Genomic DNA, 22,190 nt, shown 5'->3' with positions numbered 1-22,190 from the left:
TTTTTCACATATTGAACGATGGATAGTTGATATCAAATTAGCCATAGTATTGTATCCATAGCTATAATATAGAATATAGATATAACCCTGCAAACACCGCAACGCAGCCCTATCTCTTAGGGGCCTTTCTCACTCACCCATTCGGTTCCGTTCCATTCCGTACCATCCTCATTCCGGGTCGGGTGCGAACTTCCCCCCCCCCCCCTCTCCCCCCTCTAGTTTGTGTACACACTTCAGTCTTGGTTCGCTCCGGGTTCTGTTTACGGTTTGCGTTTTGAGCGTTTACGCTTGCCGTAGGCGATGATGTCACGCTCGAAAATGTAAACAGGAAGTGTGTTAACACTATGATCGCCGGGAACGAGTTTTCACGTCATTCCGAGCCATGCTCATTCTGCCGAAGACGCCATAACTCGTCTTTGATGTCAATATTTCAAAAATCTGTCATCGAAATCATATTTCCTTTCCGGAGACCTGAGACACAGTGCAAAGCTCCACTCAACTCTCTAGCGGTTCAAGAGCGCCATCTGGTGGCCGATCGGCAGATCGCCAACCGGATATTAACCTTTGAACCGGTAGTGCTCATCCATATGTGGTCCGGCCACTCGCTATCGTTAGAGAGACTCCGTCTTGATACAATGAACATCGATCGGTGCAAATAACTCGAAAAAACAACATGATTTGGACGTATATACTATTATACAACCTGGAAATGGATCGGGCATTTCTACATCCCATAATAGAAAAAAATTCTGTTCCACGCTCATCTGCCAGCGGCGCGAGGAAGATACGGTAAGATCCAGCGTTATATTCTAACGTGTTCTTTACTAACTGCTCTGATGAACATATGACCCACTCTGGATGAATCATCTAACGCTGCCCACGGAATTATAAACGATCCCCCGCCCATCCGGTCATCATCAGATGATACGTAGAAACTTCTAGAAGTACCTCCAGTTGAAATTTATTATCTGGCACAGATCGCTATCAAACTGTATTTCATCATGCATATAATGCATTTGGAGCTATAAATCAAGTTCTGGAGAAAGCTGCAGAAAACGATAAAAACATACTTATACTTTAGACCATATTTTAGTATGAATATGTGAATGAAAAAGTTTAACGTTGCTACACCCTGAACAATACATATAGGACATTGAATGGGCCATAATAATGGCAATTTAGCAATAGAATTTAAAAAGTTATAGCCCTGCAAAGAAGGGGAACTTCTCCATAGACAAATAGAGCTGGCGAGGGATGGTAAATTATGAATTTAACCCATGGCGATTAAAGTGTTAACACGGAGACTGGAGACTGATATAAAAGAAACAAATAACCAATAAATATGAAGTTATATTTGAACCTCTGTTGTCAAGCCTTGTCAATATAACCCACCCCCCTTTTCTCACGAATGGAACTCTGTTGTAGAGTCCGCTTTTGAGCGTTTTGCAGGGTTAACGATAACGCTAAGCTAACGGCTAACGCTAGTTAGCTTAGCCTTTTACTAGTAACATTGCTGGCATCGATTATATTGAATGTCATTGATCTACTGGTCGACCACGGCCGACTGGTTCAGTGGTTGGGCACCACTGGTCTAATAGAAATAAATGCATTCGAACAATGTATAGACATAGCAATGGCAAACAAAATTGCCAGGCCTAATGTGAGCCAGGGAAGTGTTGCGCTTTGTGCTTTGTAACGTGGCTTCATGTTTTCATCCACTGAGCTGTGAGGCTCCACATGCGACGTTGTGTGTGTCACGCCCTCCGCTCCCACTAGTGCGCACCCGAGACCACCTATTTCACCGGCCCAGGTTCAGCGCCCCCGGGGAAGAATCAGCGGGGGGCGGGGACGGGGGACAGCGTTCTCACTCAGACAGACACACCCTTTTCTGATGCGAGCCGGGTCTGATTCGACCCCGAGCGGTGAGTGAGAAAGGGCCCTTAGAGTGGTGGCGCAGTAGGGACTAAGATGCTCTAGGCCTCTGACTGGCGCTGAATGAGTTAATGATGTTCCATGTTTATATTTCCCAGATGTATATGTATATATTCTATGTATATTTCCCCAGATGTTATTTTTATATTTGCCATGTCTAACCTTTTTATCCACTAGGAGCAGCCTTTAACTCCTGGCAGGGGGACTGTGCCCCTGGAAACTAGCCTCTGGCTATAATTGGTTTGGTGCATTTACGTTCTATGTGCATTTTATGTTCTATGAATGTTCATGAATGTGCCTGTCCCTCTTAAAGGATAACTCCACTATTTTGGGAAATTAGCTTATTTAACATCTTCCCTGGAGTTAGACAAGAAGATGCATACCTTTTTTGTCTCTGTGCGTGCATTTTAGCTTTGGGAATAGATGCTCCGTTAGCATAGCTTAGCTTCATCACTGGAAGTGAGGCAGGACAGTAGCCTTACAGTGCCTTACAGTGTATTGCAAGGTCTGACATTGACCAAACTTGATATGCATGACCTTGGTGGGCTCTAGGTCAACTCCTGAAAAGGGGGTCAATGTCAGACCTTGCAATCAAAAGTTAGGGGCGCACTGAAATTATGGCAAGGGTTATTAGCCCCCTAACTTTTGATTGCAAAGTCTGACATTGACCCCCTTTTCAGGAGTTGACCTAGAGCCCACCAAGGTCATGCATATCAAGTTTGGTCAATGTCAGACCTTGCAATACACTGTAAGGCACTGTAAGGCTACTGTCCTGCCTCACTTCCAGTGATGAAGCTAAGCTATGCTAACGGAGCATCTATTCCCAAAGCTAAAATGCACGCACAGAGACAAAAAAGGTATGCATCTTCTTGTCTAACTCCAGGGAAGATGTTAAATAAGCTAATTTCCCAAAATAGTGGAGTTATCCTTTAACAAATACAATAAATTTAATAAAATTATCTTAATGCGCAATAATAGATAATCGTTCAAACTTATGTGGGTTTATTTTTGACGGTCTATAAGCAACGAGGGTATCATGGGAAAAGATGTCAGGCAATTTATTAACAAGTAGGCCTACAAAGGGCAGAGTGTTTTGGGCCAAAATAAGTTCATTTCAAATTAGGTGTAACTGAGGGGTACAATTCCCTGACTGTATTGTTAGATATGATATTTAATACCACTACCTCATGTACTTTAACTTCTGGCCACCCAGTACAAGATATAAGTATGATGAACACTTTCCCACCTGATGAAACGAACCAACACAAATGTACCAAATCGAAAGTTTAATACAGCAAAGGGTGTATACAACGATCACTTAATTACATTTATGATTTGAAATATGGAATATGCACTTTTATGGCAAATGAGTATTCGTAGGTAAATCAACATTGAATGTCCAATCTCTGGTTGCGCAGGGAGTAAGTATACAACCTGGAATATTTAGGAAACGATAGCGATGGTACTTAAATGATTATAGCTGGATACACTAAGGGGGGGGGGGGGGGTCCCGCTGGTTGTAAGACAGTAGGAGGGGGGGGTTAGAGAAGCCGCTGGCGGTATCCCATCTGGCCGACGGTATCCCATCTGGCCGACGGTGTCTTGGGAGAATCCAAAGTCTTGGACACGGTGCCCACAGAACCTCGGGCCGCAGACGAATACAGCTGGACCCTCTGTGGAACGGTATCTGCCGGTCCACAACGGAGAGACGTGGTGCGACCTCACGTGTAGAGCGCCGCCTCACCTGGAGTCCTCTCCGGGGGGTAATTCCAACACTCGGCAGTGTTGGCCTTTATCCATGGAATAATCAAAGCACACAAAGCATAATCCAAGCCGTGGAAGGCTCGCCGTCGTCTGGGTAGAGTAATCCAATATACAGGTCCAGTCGCTCTTGGCCCGGAGCTCCTCGGATGCAATCACCACTAGGGGTCTGACCAGCCTGGTTAAGCGTCCAGATAACGTCAGGAACGATGGGGGTACTGATAACTGTAGAACTCTAACCGAACGATGCACCATACATAAATAGACTATTATTAGCTTAATAGAATACGTCCAACTCGACGGTATGGTGCCAAACTATGACCATTCAACTATTAATCTACACGATATCTCAATGCCTATTCTGGGCCAAGTAGGCCTTACTACACCGCACGTGCGTCGTGGGGAGGCTTTTGCGTCTGTCACTCTGTTGGAGGGTAAAGAACTGGACTAAAAGAAAGTTCTACTTTACGAGCGCCATATATATATGCGCTATGAACAAATAGTACCATTCGTATTTCGCCCGGCATATTACTGCGCGGAACCGGGGGTTGCCTCGACATGTTAGGCGGCACGATTGAACTTGGACCTAGGGGTATGGCAACCTGGCGCCAGGTTCTCGTCCAATGGTAGAATGAAACTATTATGGGCTGTTTAGTAGAAACGGGGATATTCAATGCATATTGTACAAGGAATATACAGGGGATATCAAACGATATACAAATACAATTAAATATATATATATAAATAAATATACATATTCGGTTTAATCTGATCCTTCACAACAGCCGCCCCCTAATTAGTCCCACCTAATTAGCTAAACAGAGACAGATTAACCGCACTGTCCTCCACTCAAGGTCCGCTGTAAGGGTCAGTCAACTCACAAAGTCATAGGGTCATGGTCATCATCGATAGTATCTGGGAGTCGGGGCAGTTCTATGAGCCTCGCCACGGGACGTGTGTAGGTGCGCCCTTGGACGAGTACTTCAGCTGCTCGGACCTTGCCATCGGCACCGGTGATCACTTTGCTTACGCGGCCAGCCGGCCACATAGCTCTGGGGAGTGACTGGTCAATAATCATGACGACTGTTCCTTCTGTCAAATTGTCTCTCTCTTTTACCCACTTCTGGCGGGTCTGTAGAGACGGTAGGTAGTGAAGTAGGAAGCTGCTCCAAAACTTGTCAGCTAGTACTTGGCTGTACCTCCACATTCTTCGGCCGTTCGCTTCTTCAGGCCTGTACATTGTCTGGGGTAGCGCGGGGTCCAGCCGCACCATTAGGAGTGTGTTGGGGGTGACTGGGTCGACATCTGCTACATCACTGGAGACGTAACCGAGGGGCTTTGAGTTCAATACTCCCTCGATCTCCGTGAGGACTGTCATTAGGACTTCCTCTGCCACAGTCTGGGCTCCGAGTACGGCATACAGGGCTGTCTTTATAGAACGTACTTCTCGTTCCCAGGTTCCACCGAAGTGGGGTGCGTTCGGGGGATTAAACTGGAAGTCAATCTGTGCTGGAGCGAGGTGGGTCTTAAGTTCTGGGCCCATAGCTTGGAAGACTCTCTCTGCTCCTGCGTGGTGTACATCCTCGTCGTATTTCTTTATGATCAGCTCTGTGACCTTGTGTCGGCTGTTCAAGACGATCGGGTACTTAATGTCATCTGGTAGATCGGGGGCTCTCCGCAGGCGACCACCCACTCTGATGAGATTATGTGCGTCACTCTCTGGTGCCAGGTGAATCAGTCTGCTGTCTGATGGGACGGGGTTTCCTCCCTGTAGACAGTCTAGCTCATCGGGGAACGAGTCTCTCTGGGCTCGTTGTAGTAGAAGAAGTTCTGCTTCTTCGTAGTCAGCTGCTGACATGTCAGTGGTGGACTGAATCTCTGGGTGGTGCCGCAGGAATGTTCTTTGTTGCGCACTCTCTAGGGTAATGCAGTCATCTATGTTGGGGTCTGTGGAGGCGACAGTGCTCAGTCCACAGAACATAGGCTTCTTGTTCTCAGCCTCCTCGTTACTTGCTTCCCTCGGGGTGGGCGTAGGCCAATCTCCTTCCGGGAGCTGGAGGAATGCTGGTCCGTCGCTGTAGATGTTGCGACGGGTTAGGTCATCTAGGGACATTCCCCGGGTAATGACGTCAGCTGGGTTGTGTTTGGTATCCACATACCTCCAGCTTGCTTCTTCTGTTAATTCTTGAATCTCGGTGACTCTGACTCCCACGAAGACTTTGTATCTGCATGAATCAGACTTAATCCATGTGAGTACTGTCGTGGAATCTGACCACAAGATTGTTCTATGCACCGGAATGGTGAGTTCACGTTGGATTAACGTGGCTAGATGCGCTCCTGCGAGGGCTGCGCAGAGCTCTAGACGTGGGATAGATTGTTGCTTACGTGGGGCTATTCTTGAGCGGGCCAGTATGAAAGCAGTGTGTATCTCTCCTCCCATCTCTTGGGCACGCAAATAGGCAACCGATCCGTAGGCTACTTCGGAGGCGTCGCTGAAGACGTGTAGCTCAATCTCGCATGTCTCTGGCCTCACTGTGGATGGGAAGTAGCTGCGGCGTATATTGACACCTGGGAGTGAGCGGAGTTCCGTCTCCCACTCTCTCCATGTTAAGGCAAGGTGTGCGGGTATTGGGTCGTCCCAGCCCTGGTCCTTGTCCCATAGTGCTCGTACAATCATCTTTGCCCTGGTGGTGTAAGGTAGAATACATCCCAACGGGTCATATTGTCTGGCGAGTGTTCTGTACACACTCCGTCTGGTGGTCGGTATCGCCGCCGACCTTCCTTGCTCTGGAGCCAAGGGTTTGTGTCTATAGTGGAGCGAGTCTGTTTTGAAGCGCCAGACTAATCCTAGTGTCATTTCTTGGGCTTCTCCTGGGATTGTCGCCATCCAGGTCTCGCTGCTGGCAGCCTTGTCTGCGGAGGAGAGGCTGCGCAATACGTGCGGGTCACTGCTGGCCCACTGCCTGAGATCAAAGCCTCCTTTGATTAGGGAGGCGCGTAACTTGATTAGGAGAGCCTCGGCTTCCTCTTGAGTCGAGACGCTTTGTAGACAGTTGTCCACGTAGAAACTGTTCTTCACACTGTGTTGGACCTCTTCATCTGCTGCTGGGTCCTCTGTGACGTGTTTCTGTAGTGCAAAGGTAGCACAGCACGGGCTGCATGTGGTTCCGAAGGGGAGTACTTCCCACTGGTAGATGGATGGGTTCTCATCTCCGATCTTCTCTCTCCATAGGAACCGTAGCAGAGGCTTGTCCTCCTCTACTAGTCTCACCTGCAAGAACATCCCTTTGATATCCCCGCTTATAGCCACCTTGTCCTGGCGGAAGCGCAGTAGCACGCCTAGTAGGGAGGGGCCGAGTGTGGGGCCGGGCAAGAGCTCTTTATTCAGATTTTGGGATCCGATCTGTTAGCTGCAGTTAAACACAATGCGATCCTTGCCATTGTGATGGACCTTGTGATGCGGCACGTACCATGATTCGGTCGTCTGATCGGCCTCTTTAATGTCAATCTTTGTTACGTGTCCCGCTGTGATTAGCTTCTCAATCTCAGCTCGGTACACACTCTCTTGAACGGGGTCTTTTGCTAGGCGCCGCTCTGTGTTCAGTAGATAGCGCTTCGTGGCGTCTTTCTTTGCGTGAAAGGTGGGCATTCCCTCTCGCCTCAGGAGTGGAGTTGCGTATCTCATCACTCCGCCGACTGTGACTCTCTTTGTCCCCTGCTCGAGTAGGTTGATGGCGTAAATGTCTTCTTTAGAGCGAATGTCTTTCTTTTCGTTCTTAAAGGGCATTGTCTCTAGGGTCCATAGCCTCTCGACATGCTGCAGGAGAGTGGTGTCTTCTTCTGTCGTTCTGGAGTGGAAGCAGCTAGTGGCTGCTGTTCGGTTGAGAGATTTAGCGAGGGGGCCTTGCAATGTCCATCCTAGGCGGGTCTCGACTGCTGCAGGACAGCCTCGGGGGCCTGTATGGACCCGGTCAATCGGGACTATGAGTTCTGCATGGTCGGAGCCTATCAACAGGGTCGGGGTAGCGCCGTCTATGAGCGGGATAGGTAATTGACGCAGGTGCACATATTTATCCATCAACTTGGTGACAGGGTAGGTGTACTGCGATAGTCCTATTTCTTGGCTGGTGAAAGCATTTGTGATCTTGTACCGTCGCTCTGGCTGCCCGTTGGCTGCGATAGTGAAGGAGACATTCTCGCCCTTTATCGTCTTTAAATCTCTTCTTATTGTCCGAATCGTCATTTCGTTCTTGCTCCCCCGCAGTCCCAGCTGAGTCGCAGCGGAGGCGAGCAGAAGGGTCTTCTCTGACCCGTCATCAAGGACGGCGTAAGTGTCCATGACTTTATCCTGGTAGCTCAATGTCACACGGACTACCTTTAAGAGCACTTGAGCTCCGTTGCTGCTGGCGGGGTCAATGTACATGACACTTGCCTTGGTGCCGCTCCGTGGTGCAGGTATAGGCCGTCTTCCGTTACTATCGTGTAGTATATCTAGATGGGCTCCATCGCACCGGCTGCACCTTTTCTTTAGGCGGCATTCGGCTGCCATGTGGGGCCGCGCACATCGATAACAGCGCCGGTTGGACTTTATCCATTGGCTCACTTCTTCTGCATTCATCTTTGTGAATGAGTCACATTGTGACAGCCAGTGTTCTTTCTCACAGTAGGGACACGCTATCTTCCACTTCTCCTTTCTCGAGGGGGTGCTGTGACTCTTACTGCTCGGTACTGACTCTGATTGGTGCATGACAGTCACCGATCTTCTTCCATCACTTATTCTCCTGGGTCCCTCTCTGGAGCTTGGCGTGCTCCGCCCGAAGGTGTCCAGTCGTAAGCTGCTGACCTCTCTCGCCAGGATGTCGGCCAGATCAAGGAGGGATGGCTCGGGGCCGTCGGGATCTCGGTAGTCCCTCTGCCGCCGAAAGCGCTCCTGTCTTGCGGGTGGCAGCTTCTCCAAAATCCTCTCAACGTTAGAGTTGGCGTACAGCTCATGCATGCCCTTCTCCCGTTGAGCTCCCAGCATCCCCACCAGGGACTGCACTTTGATTGACAGGTCGTCCAGTGAGCGATTGTCTGTGGCTGGGGGTAGGCGGTCAATATGCCTTATCTCCTGGATTACGTAATCCCATATACGTCCATATCTTTGATCCAGCGCTGCAAGGGCCGCTGTGTATGGGGTCGAGGAGGTAGCATAGGCTAGCGCTATATTGTGCGCTCGCGGTACTTTCAGGTGCTTCAATAATATTGCATACTTGTGGCGTTCATCAGCGACATCCACCATCATTGTCTCTAAGCACATCCGGAGCTCCGTGTACTGTGCTCGACTCTCATAGGCGAAGTCTGGGAATGACGGCGTGGCGTTGTATGACGCCGTGGATGGCTGATACATCGGCGAGCGTTGGGGGAGAGACCTCCTGGGCGAGTCCCCTCTTGCGCCTCGCTGTGGGCTGGTACTGGCAGGGTACCATGGCCCGCTGGTCCAGGTACTGTTCCTCGGGGCTGGTCGTGCGTCGTGCTCACCCGTGAATAGAGTCGGGGGTCTGTAGCGCAGCACCGCGGGGGTATAGCCTGGACTGTATGGGACCTCCTGGTCCGGTGGAGTACTGTGCTGTCGTCGGGCTTGGTTCTCCTCTTCTCCCTCTTCTTCTTCTATCAAATCTTCCAGATCCTGTAATCGTTTATTTAGCTTCTCCGCAGTGTAGGCCGCTCCTTCCTTGTAGCTGGGTCTCGCTTGGACCGGTATGGGAAGGGGATCTGCGGGGGGTCTAGACTCGGTCTGTTGGTCAAGTTCAGGGTCGCTTGCTCGTTGCGGTGACGCTGCTCTTGACTGTTGTCTCGACGAGTTCCTTGAGCCCCTGGCGGAGGGAGAGGGAGTTGTCCTTTTGATCAGCTGCTCTATTAGTTGCGCTTGTAGTCTGTCGCGCTCTGCGTCTCTTTGGGCACCGGCAGCGGCGCGCTGGGCGTCGGCCCGGTCTCTTGCCATATTCTCTTCCATCTGGAAGCGTCTCATCTCCAGACATGTGCGCTGTTCTTCGCTCCGTTGCTGCGCTTGGAGGTGTTCGCGCTCGCCAAGCATCTGTGCTTGGAGCCGATCGCGCTCGGCGGAGGCTGTCAGGCTGACGAGGAACGCCTGTTGTAGTGTCCTCTCCGCTTCATTGGGGGAAGGCGGTAGTGGAGGTGAGCCGCTCCTGCGTGAGCCGCTCCTGGGGGTACTCGTTGGGGAGTCCTGGAGCTCTAGTTCCTCGGCGCTCTCCTCCTCTTCCTCCTTGCAGAGTTCTCTCTCTGTAGGGTTGTCTTCCTCCCGGGGCTTGTCGGGGACTACTTCTTTAGTAGTGGCGGGGGGTAAAGGCATGTCAATTCCCTCCTGGTCCCCACCGTGGGCTTGGTCAGTTACATTAGGACCTACTAGGGCCTCTGTGGTCGGGGAAACCTGGTCGTTAAGGTCAGACATAATTTTACTTTCTACTTTTACCACGTTTACCGTTTGTCGAAGGCTAGGTAGTTGACTGACAGTGTAAGCCTCTAAGTACTGAGGTGTCTGTCGTCTGCGCCGCGGGCGTTCTAGGTTAGGAGGATCGTTTCGTGGAGTGTTCATCATAGGCCATTTCGATATTAATAACACTATATTAATATTACACTAGTTACCCTCCGGCTCGAAGGACCAATTGTAACTGAGGGGTACAATTCCCTGACTGTATTGTTAGATATGATATTTAATACCACTACCTCATGTACTTTAACTTCTGGCCACCCAGTACAAGATATAAGTATGATGAACACTTTCCCACCTGATGAAACGAACCAACACAAATGTACCAAATCGAAAGTTTAATACAGCAAAGGGTGTATACAACGATCACTTAATTACATTTATGATTTGAAATATGGAATATGCACTTTTATGGCAAATGAGTATTCGTAGGTAAATCAACATTGAATGTCCAATCTCTGGTTGCGCAGGGAGTAAGTATACAACCTGGAATATTTAGGAAACGATAGCGATGGTACTTAAATGATTATAGCTGGATACACTAAGGGGGGGGGGGGTCCCGCTGGTTGTAAGACAGTAGGAGGGGGGGGTTAGAGAAGCCGCTGGCGGTATCCCATCTGGCCGACGGTGTCTTGGGAGAATCCAAAGTCTTGGACACGGTGCCCACAGAACCTCGGGCCGCAGACGAATACAGCTGGACCCTCTGTGGAACGGTATCTGCCGGTCCACAACGGAGAGACGTGGTGCGACCTCACGTGTAGAGCGCCGCCTCACCTGGAGTCCTCTCCGGGGGGTAATTCCAACACTCGGCAGTGTTGGCCTTTATCCATGGAATAATCAAAGCACACAAAGCATAATCCAAGCCGTGGAAGGCTCGCCGTCGTCTGGGTAGAGTAATCCAATATACAGGTCCAGTCGCTCTTGGCCCGGAGCTCCTCGGATGCAATCACCACTAGGGGTCTGACCAGCCTGGTTAAGCGTCCAGATAACGTCAGGAACGATGGGGGTACTGATAACTGTAGAACTCTAACCGAACGATGCACCATACATAAATAGACTATTATTAGCTTAATAGAATACGTCCAACTCGACGGTATGGTGCCAAACTATGACCATTCAACTATTAATCTACACGATATCTCAATGCCTATTCTGGGCCAAGTAGGCCTTACTACACCGCACGTGCGTCGTGGGGAGGCTTTTGCGTCTGTCACTCTGTTGGAGGGTAAAGAACTGGACTAAAAGAAAGTTCTACTTTACGAGCGCCATATATATATGCGCTATGAACAAATAGTACCATTCGTATTTCGCCCGGCATATTACTGCGCGGAACCGGGGGTTGCCTCGACATGTTAGGCGGCACGATTGAACTTGGACCTAGGGGTATGGCAACCTGGCGCCAGGTTCTCGTCCAATGGTAGAATGAAACTATTATGGGCTGTTTAGTAGAAACGGGGATATTCAATGCATATTGTACAAGGAATATACAGGGGATATCAAACGATATACAAATACAATTAAATATATATATATAAATAAATATACATATTCGGTTTAATCTGATCCTTCACAACATTAGGGCTGGGCGATATGGCCTCTAAATGATATCACAATATTTTTTGGCCATATCACGATACACGATATATATTGCGTTATTTTGACATTTCCTCTAAAGCACTTACAAATGCTTGATTTAACCCTTTGATGCATACAGTCACGCAAATATGATGATTATAATAGTCCCTGCAACATATGTTTGCATTATTAAACCATGAAGATGCTTTAAAAAATAATTTAATGAAAATGTACTAAGAGTAGTCTACTGACACACTAATAAAAAAAATTATTTACATCTACAGTAAGACAATTTATATAAAAACTCTTGGGTGCCTAAGACTTTTGCACAGTATTGTGTTTTCTATCCACTTGAAAACTCTTGAAAACTCTTGACACTTTAGCCAAACACACACACACATATATATATATACACACTACTGTGAGAAAATAATAATCACACACAAATGGATAATGGCTTATAGCAGACTTAATGATTTTAGAATATTTCAGATAATGAAATTAAATGTTTATATCATCAACTATCCAGAGAGAGAGAGAGAGAGAGAGAGAGAGAGAGAGAGAGAGAGAGAGAGAGAGAGAGCGTGAGTGAGCAAGCCCCCCCCCCCCCCCCCCCGGGTTTTGTTTTAGGATCGCGTTTTGAGCGTATAAGCTGCCGTAGGTGATGATGTCACACTCGAACGTCAACACATGGAACAGTTGAACACGCGGAGATGGAAACTGGATGCCCGATATAAAGAAACGAATAACCAATAAATATGAAGTTATCTTTGAACCTCTGTTGTCAAGCCTCGTCAATATAACCCACCCCCTTTCCTCACGAATGGAACTGGTTACGTGGAGTCCGCTTTGAGCGTTTCCAGGGTTAGCGGCTAACGCTAGTTAGCTTAGCCTAGTTATGGGATAACTTAGTTAGCAGCTAACGTTAGCCCATTGCTTGCGTCAATTAAATTGCATGTCATTGAATGTCCGCGCTGGTCTGTGTCTAATGAAATTACAATTGCATGTCATTGAAGGTCCGCGCTGGTCTGTGTCTATAATGAAATGAGAAAAAAGCTCTGCGCTAAAGCAAGTCTCATCTCAGCCGCGACAACATATATTCGATGTTCACGATATAGTAATTTACTACATCTCATGTAGAACAAGCCGCGATACATCGAGTATACTCGTCCATCACTGTACACTGTAAAAATATATTATGTCCACAGGAAATTCACTGTATTATTTTACTGATTACTTTTGTTTTTCTACTTTAAGTGTAAATGCCATAGAAATACAAAAATACAGTAAATTACTCAAAATATTAACCATTAAATAAAGAATAAAGAAATTACCTTTTTTTTCTTTTACAGGATTATTCCATTGCTTAACTCTTTCTCTGCCACGCATTCGCCTCATCCTGTAGCAGCTACCACCAGCGCTGTAAACGGTGGGAGTCACTCACCTTGTTTGCAGGGCTATAACTATTTAAATATTATAGCTATATAAAATTATGCAATACTATGGCCCATTTGACATCGAGTATCTATTGTTCAAGATGTGAAAAAGGAATATTTTTTCCATCCAACATTGTCGTTTTATACCGTGGTGAATATAAGTATAGTTTTAGAGTGGTCTAGTATGGAAGCAAATGAGTGACAGAAGTATTTTAATTTGATCAGACACCGAATTTATAGCATTGAAAATAATTACTTTGAAAACATGTATCTGAATTTTTTCAGACACCGAATTTATAGCATTGAAAATAATTACTTTGAAAACATGTATCTGAATTTTTTCAGACACCGAATTTATAGCATTGAAAATAATTACTTTGAAAACAGGCCCAGGGTAATTCCTGGAAGGCTAGTAATAGGCCGCAACGCATATTATACTTAATCCATTGGCATTTCGTCCCTATACACGCTACAATTAAAAATTCAAATGCATATGATCGGTATATTATGTCCATCATGCATGCATGAAATGGGGGGGGTCGTTTATGATTAATTGATTGTCAATAACAGCATTCGTTAGTACAAGAGCATATGCTGATCAGGGCGTTGGCTATGAAAACAATGGACAACCAAGCTGGAATTTAAATTTAAATTGATCGTATGTCCATTTGGCCCACGTCATAACCCCCAAAAGCATAATTATTCTGGCGTCCCGAAGGCGATTCAATGCGATCGGTTGTATATCTTGATCCACGTTACAAGATAACTACGCCCGATGATGACTTTCAATGACGCACAGCCCCACACACAGAGACACAAAGGGAGTGCAACATCGGCCGCATACCACCAGGCGGCGGTATCGGACGGTTGCGATCTCAGACACATTGGCACACAGTACCACAGCATACCAGGATGAATTATGAATGGAAATAGCGAATAAAAGAAATAACGATCCAACAGCGAGTATACTCGTTGGCGTTATTCGATTGGTGGGCTATAACGAGTACACTCGTTGTTGGCAGCCATTGAGTTAATAATGTTAAATTACATTGAATTATATGTCAAATAAACATATCTGTACATTTTCCACTTTATTTTAATTTGGGTATTTTACTGCAATTTGACAGTAAGTATTTGGCAACCGTTGCTGTCAGACATTTACAGTTTTTTTTTAAAATATTTTTTACAGTGTACACACGTCTGTGTTCAACCGTCTTTTCTATACTGGAATATACAGCGGTGCACTTGACTCGACACGACGACATTGTGTTCTCCATCACTCACGTGAGCAGCTGTGCGTTGTCGTGCTTCTTCCGGGACTTGAGCTTCTGCCTCCACTGCAGGAAGGACCACAGGGTGGCGTTGGGCTCCTCCGTCACGATGCACTGGTCCCGCTCGGTCCACACCTCCAGACCAATCAGAGGCACTCGGATGTTCAGAGCCCTGTAGAACTACGGAGCACACATGTGACTACACAAGTCAAGTGAAGTTTAGTTGATTATTTGATACATTAATCTCTTGTCCACTGTGGTGGAAAATAGCCGAAGCTAATAAATTACTCCGTCAAAATAGACCCGGTTAATACGATTTATTAACCCAATCAAAGTATCAATACAAAATATTAAGAGTTAGGCTAGATGACTCTCAACAAGGCGTTTAGCTAAGACACCGCCAACAGAGAGACCCCTCGCCGGATCTTGAAACATCTTTAAACATACAAAACTGGAAGGGGGGGGGGTCACAGGAATACACAACTTATAGGGGTGTCGTGAAATTTTGGGGACATTATGGAAAGGTGGGGAAGGGGGGTAGGAAGGAATGGGGGGAGGGATGGGGGTAGAAAGGAAAGATGGGTAGAGGGAGATCATCAACGAGATGGGGGAAGGGAGTCCCACACCACCACACCTCCAGACTGATCAGAGGGACTCAGATGTTCAGAGCCCTGTAGAACTACCGAGTCAAGTACATTTTAGTTGATTATTTGATACACTAATCTCTGTCTGTCCACACAACCAGACTGATCAGAGCCCTGTAAAACTAGAGAGCACATGTATGTAGACAGACGTACACACACACACACACACACACACAGACACACATGCACACACACAAGACAGACAGACAGACAGACAGACAGACAGACAGACAGACAACCAGACAGACAGACAGACAGACAGACAGACAGACAGACAGACAGACAGACAGACAGACAGACAGACAGACAGACAGACAGACAGACAGACAGACAGACAACCAGACAGACAGACAGACAGACAGACAGACAGACAGACAGACAGACAGACAGACAGACAGACAGACAGACAGACAGACAGACAGACAGACAGGCGGGCAGGCAGGCAGGCAGGCAGGCAGGCAGGCAGGCAGGCACGCACACACACACACACACACACCCCCCCCCCCCCCCCCCCCCCACACACACACACACACACACACACACAACACACACAACACACACAACACACACAACACACACAACACACACACACACACACACACACACACACACACACTGTGTAAGTCCCCATAACAGAGTCTGGTCACAGAAGCCAATGTTTCTCCTCCAATCTCCTGCTGTATTGTGTGTGTCTGTCTGCAGACGCTGCTAAGGAAACGCACAGATTAAATAACTGTGGGGTTAAGCGTCCTGGACAAGGGCCTCGTCTTCAGCCCGCTGTTCGTTTCCCATTGTCCAATAGGCACGTCATCTCCATTAACTTTAACCATCTCCCAGGGCAACCGCACAGGGCCGGCCCCACCCACCGGCAGGACAAAGTAGATTAGTGACGGATGGAATGAGAAATGGATACTAGTAAGAGCTAACACCACGATGGTTGATCGGCGAGTCCGATTAAAGCCTCTGTACGATATCTGTTAGTTTGACACCCAATCTGAGCTGCCGTTTATTCGCCACCGAATTGCTGTGCTGGAGGGCGGCTGGTGGAGGAGGAGAGGAAAGACGTCGGCTCACCTTATCCACGTAATTGGCAATTTCCATTATCCTCAGTTTTGTTTTCTGATAGTCCTTATTCTGTCTCTTATACTGGATGAAAGGAGAGATGGGAAAGTATTAGTGGCACAAAATTCTAAATAAATACATAAATGTATAGCATACATACATACATACATACATACATACATACATACATACATACATACATACATACATACATACATACATACATACATACATACATAAATTATAAATACATAGATACATACATTACATACATATCAGTGTTTCCCATTAATTATGTGAGGTTTTGTCCATTGCTCACCTACTCGCTCTGTTCCTTTAAGCCTACTCGCTCTGTTCCTTTAAGCCTACTCGCTCTGTTCCTTAGTTTTCTGTTATCAATTGCATTCTCCTCACCTCACTAGCCCCCACCCTCGCGTTCGTTACTCTCGTTTTCTCTTCAGCAGCCACACCCTTGGACTACCTGTCATTATGTGTTTGATTGGTCTGGTGCCGAACACACACTTTTAGTTCAAGTATCAATTACCTTCACGCACCTGATGTTTATTCTAATTAGTTCCCCTGTGGGCTTTAAGTACCTCGCTCTTCCCCTCTGTCCCTTGTCGGGTCGTGCCGTATCATTCCGTATCATATTCTCTATCACCAAGACTCCTTCGGGAGGTCCTCTGTCTGTTTATGCTGTTTTCATCTCCGGCGTGAGATGCGCTCCAGCCTTCGCCTCCTGTCGCCGTTGCCTGAGGGAGACACTGGACTGCGCTCTCTAAACTTCCACGGGAGGTAACCCAGTGATCCACTTCAGACCTCCGCGCAGCAGACGTCCTGACGCGCATCCAGACCTCCGCGCAGCAGACGCCCAGACGCGCATCCAGACCTCCGCGCAGCAGACGCGCTCTTCACTCCAGACGCGCATCGCTTCCTAATACTCTACGGGAGGATGCGTCTCTCCGAGCCGGCGCGCTCTTCCGCGCAGACGCGCTCTTCACTCCTGACGCGCATTCAGACGCACTCCAGATGCGTCCTCCGTACCGGCGCATACTCCAAGCAGACGCGCACCCCTCAGACCTCCGCGCCAGATGCGCCCTCCGTACCGGCGCGTACTCCAAGCAGTCGTGCACCACTCAGACCTCCGCGCCAGATGCGCCCTTCGTACCGGCGCGTACTCCAAGCAGTCGCGCACCACTCAGACCTCCGCTTGGACAACCCGTTTCCCCGTGGCGACGCGCTCGCCCCGTTTTGATCCGACTCTCTTTACGCACAGCGCCTGGGTGAGTTTTTATGACTTTTATGTCTTTTATCCTATTCGTTTTTCGTGTGTTTAAAGACACTGAAGAGATCCAGCTTTTTGTCAGACTGTCACTCACCCAGCGTCAGCTTTTTGGTCTGTTCATTGGGATAATATTTGGCCTTTACATCGCTCACTGTGTGTATACACACCGAAGATATTATCACTTGGATTTGTATTTGGGACTTCGCTCACAGTGTTTATTTGCACCGAAGATTCTATCACGTGGATGGTGTTTGGGACGTTACTCACAGTGTGTATATACACCGAAGATTCTGTCACTTGGATTACTCTGTTTTTGGGACAAGTCACCTCTCCTGTCACCTGCTCTGTTTCCCCATTGTACTCTGAGCTAACCCACTCCCTCTCTCCCTCTCGGTCCCGTTTACCCACCTCGGAGATCTGCCGAGATAAGTCTGCAGAGCGGCTCTGATGTACCCACCTGCTTCCCCAGACTAACCATCCCGGGAGAAGCTGCAGAGCAGCAACATTCATTAATGCTTATCCCAAGCGTTGTCTGTTTTCTCTGTCCCAGTATGCAGCTCCAGCCCTCGCCCTGTTCCTAGGCCTTACCCTGTTTTTCTCTAGTCCTCCTAGTCCTCCCTGTCTAGTCCTTCCAGTCCTCCCTCTCCCCAGCCCGCCTCCGCGGGCCTCTGTCCCTGTTTTCCCCACTCAAGTCCTCCAGTCCTCCCTCTCCCCAGCCCGCCTCCGCGGGCCTCTGTCCCTGTTTCCCCACTCTAGTCCTCCTAGTCCTCCCTGTCCCCAGCCCGCCTCCGCGGGCCTCTGTCCCTGTTCTCCCCTCTCTAGTCCTCCTAGTCCTCCCTGTTTTCCTTCCTTGTCCCTTGCCCCGGCCCTGTTCCTTTAGCCTTCCCTTAGCCTTCCCCTTAGCCAGCTCGCCTCTTAAAGGCACTTACCTTTCCCTTCTTGTTATCCAGTAATTTGTGTTCTCCCTTAAAGGGACAGTGCCGTTTCTGTGTGTTTTCAATAAATGCCCAGTTCTTGGCTTACTCTCATACCTGTCTTGTGTTGTGCGATTGGGGTCGGTTACAAACCATAACAGTACGACCCGACCAATCGACGACCCCAGCCAGCACAGACGGTGTATGTTGAGTTTGCCCTTTTTTTTTGTTAGCTTGTTAGTTCTCCCCTGTTAGCTCCCCTGTTAGCTCCCCTGTTTAGCCTGTTTAGTGCTCCCCTGTTAGCCCTGTTTGCTTCCCTGTTAGCCTCTTTAGCTCCCCTGCAGCTTGTTAGGCCTCTACTACCAGCATGGCCCCTGTCTGCTAGCTTTGCCCCGGCTGCTAGCACAGCCTCTATGTTAATGCAGCCCTTGCTGCTGGCATAGGCCCTGTAGCTAGCCATGCCCAGGCAGCTAACCCAGTCCCTCAGCAGGGCCCCTGTCTGCTAGCTTAGCCCCGGCTGCTAGCACAGCCTCTATGTTAATGCAGCCCTTGCTGCTGGCATAGGCCCTGTAGCTAGCCATGCCCAGGCAGCTAACCCAGTCCCTCAGCAGGGCCCCTGTCTGCTAGCTTAGCCCCGGCTGCTAGCACAGCCTCTATGTTAATGCAGCCCTTGCTGCTGGCATGGGCCCTGTAGCTAGCCATGCCCTGGCAGCTAACCCAGTCCCTCAGCATGGCCCCAGTCTGCTAGCTTAGCCCCGGCTGCTAGCACAGCCTCTATGTTAATGCAGCCCTTGCTGCTGGCATGGGCCCTGTAGCTAGCCATGCCCTGGCAGCTAACCCAGTCCCTCAGCATGGCCCCAGCCTGCTAGCTTAGCCCCGGCTGTTAGCACAGCCTCTATGTTAATGCAGGCCTTGCAGCTAGCATAGGCCCTGTAGCTAGCCATGCCCAGGCAGCTAACCCGGTCCCTCTGCATGGCCTCCACTTTTTGTGTAGTTTTTTCCCACTGCTAGGACTGCCCTTTCAGCTAGCAAGGTCAGTTTTTCCCACTGCTAGGACTGCCCTTTCAGCTAGCAAGGTCAGTTTTCCCACTGCTAGGACTGCCCTTTCAGCTAGCAAGGTCAGTTTTTCCCACTGCTAGGACTGCCTTTTCAGCTAGCAAGGTCAGAGTTTTTCCCACTGCTAGGACTGCCCTTTCAGCTAGCAAGGTCAGTTTTCCCACTGCTAGGACTGCCCTTTCAGCTAGCAAGGTCAGTTTCCTCCCTCTGCTAGAACTGCCGCTTCAGCTAGCAAGGTCAGTTTCCTCCCTCTGCTAGAACTGCCGCTTCAGCTAGCAAGGTCAGTTTGCCCCACTGCTAGGACTGCCCCTTCAGCTAGCAAGGTCAGTTATCTCCCACTGCTAGGACTGCCCCTTCAGCTAGCAATGTCAGTTTTTTCTCCCACTGCTAGGACTGCCCCTTCAGCTAGCAAGGTCAGTTTGCTCCCACTGCTAGGACTGCCCCTTCAGCTAGCAAGGTCAGTTCCTCTCGGCTAGGACTGTCCTTCCAGCTAGCTTGTTCTCTCATGCTGGTCCAGCCCTGTCTGCCAGCCTAGCTCCGGCAGCTAGCGCAGCCTCTATGTTAATGTAGCAGTACAGCTAGCATTGGCCCTGTAGCTTTCTGTGCCCTGGCAGCTACCCTTTCCCTCTGCTTGCCCCTTCCCGGTGCTCCTCTAGTTACCCCTCAGCTACCATGGTTACCCCTCAGCTCCTCTAGTTACCCCTCAGCTACCATGGTTACCCCTCAGCTCCTCTGGTTACCCCTCAGCTCCTCTGTTTACCCCTCGGCTTCCCTGGTTACCCCTCGGCTACCCTGCCCCAGTTGTTAGCCCCACTTTTGTTGTGGCTTCCCCTGCTGGCTTGGCCCAGTACTTTTTGTTTTGTTGCCTTGTTTTGTCCCCTGCCACTCTGTCTGTATTTTTGGGTCGCCGGGTGGCTCCCGTGGAGGGGGGGGTACTGTGAGGTTTTGTCCATTGCTCACCTACTCGCTCTGTTCCTTTAAGCCTACTCGCTCTGTTCCTTTAAGCCTACTCGCTCTGTTCCTTAGTTTTCTGTTATCAATTGCATTCTCCTCACCTCACTAGCCCCCACCCTCGCGTTCGTTACTCTCGTTTTCTCTTCAGCAGCCACACCCTTGGACTACCTGTCATTATGTGTTTGATTGGTCTGGTGCCGAACACACACTTTTAGTTCAAGTATCAATTACCTTCACGCACCTGATGTTTATTCTAATTAGTTCCCCTGTGGGCTTTAAGTACCTCGCTCTTCCCCTCTGTCCCTTGTCAGGTCGTGCCGTATCATTCCGTATCATATTCTCTATCACCAAGACTCCTTCGGGAGGTCCTCTGTCTGTTTATGCTGTTTTCATCTCCGGCGTGAGATGCGCTCCAGCCTTCGCCTCCTGTCGCCGTTGCCTGAGGGAGACACTGGACTGCGCTCTCTAAACTTCCACGGGAGGTATCCCAGTGATCCACTTCAGACCTCCGCGCAGCAGACGTCCTGACGCGCATCCAGACCTCCACGCAGCAGACGCCCAGACGCGCATCCAGACCTCCGCGCAGCAGACGCGCTCTTCACTCCAGACGTTACTCACAGTGTGTATATACACAGAAGATTCTGTCACTTGGATTACTCTGTTTTTGGGACAAGTCACCTCTCCTGTCACCTGCTCTGTTTCCCCATTGTACTCTGAGCTAACCCACTCCCTCTCTCCCTCTCGGTCCCGTTTACCCACCTCGGAGATCTGCCGAGATAAGTCTGCAGAGCGGCTCTGACGTACCCACCTGCTTCCCCAGACTAACCATCCCGGGAGAAGCTGCAGAGCAGCAACATTCATTAATGCTTATCCCAAGCGTTGTCTGTTTTCTCTGTCCCAGTATGCAGCTCCAGCCCTCGCCCTGTTCCTAGGCCTTACCCTGTTTTTCTCTAGTCCTCCTAGTCCTCCCTGTCTAGTCCTTCCAGTCCTCCCTCTCCCCAGCCCGCCTCCGCGGGCCTCTGTCCCTGTTTTCCCCACTCAAGTCCTCCAGTCCTCCCTCTCCCCAGCCCGCCTCCGCGGGCCTCTGTCCCTGTTCTCCCCTCTCTAGTCCTCCTAGTCCTCCCTGTTTTCCTTCCTTGTCCCTTGCCCCGGCCCTGTTCCTTTAGCCTTCCCTTAGCCTTCCCCTTAGCCAGCTCGCCTCTTAAAGGCACTTACCTTTCCCTTCTTGTTATCCAGTAATTTGTGTTCTCCCTTAAAGGGACAGTGCCGTTTCTGTGTTTTCAATAAATGCCCAGTTCTTGGCTTACTCTCATACCTGTCTTGTGTTGTGCGATTGGGGTCGGTTACAAACCATAACAAATTACCTAGACTGTGGCTCACCCGCAGCCTATGTACATACTGTACATACATACATTATAAATAAATAAATACATACCTACATAAATACGCTAAATAATTTTATTAAAACAAAATCATTTTAAAAGTGCCCTTGGATAAACATAAACATTTTAAATAAAAGGAAGAGTCACACGTTGACAATTCATTCCACTCCATCATCATAATTACAGGGTTGCTGTATGTATTTATATATAGAGTGGGTGGAAAACACTCGTCACCAGGTGCACCGTTACCGTGCCGACGTTGAATCAGACGGCGGCCAAGCGGAATCTCCAAAATGGACTTTTATGAAATATGAAGACATAACATCTCATTGGCGGGACTCTGTGTCTATTTAAGAGAGGACTCTGTGTCTATTTAAGAGAGGACTCTGTGTCTATTTAAGAGAGGACTCTGTGTCTATTTAAGAGAG

General features: G+C 48.8%; 1 protein-coding gene across 1 annotated transcript in view; it reads right to left on the bottom strand.

Annotated features, from left to right (window-relative positions):
- LOC311245014 (disintegrin and metalloproteinase domain-containing protein 19-like) overlaps positions 1-22,190 on the bottom strand; it is a gene marked incomplete at its 5' end in the record, with an annotated part of 148,091 nt that overhangs the window by 103,621 nt on the left and 22,280 nt on the right. The window contains 2 exons of the mRNA XM_084334766.1: positions 14,478-14,645; positions 16,184-16,255. Coding sequence (XP_084190892.1) covers positions 14,478-14,645; positions 16,184-16,255 — 240 coding nt within the window. The remainder of the gene's footprint in view (positions 1-14,477; positions 14,646-16,183; positions 16,256-22,190) is intronic.

The sequence above is a fragment of the Notolepis coatsorum genome (assembly GCF_963971535.1).
Source record: "Notolepis coatsorum genome assembly, chromosome: 1".
NCBI classification, from domain to species: Eukaryota; Metazoa; Chordata; class Actinopteri; order Aulopiformes; family Paralepididae; genus Notolepis; species Notolepis coatsorum.
This window is presented reverse-complemented; position numbering and strand designations above follow the sequence as displayed.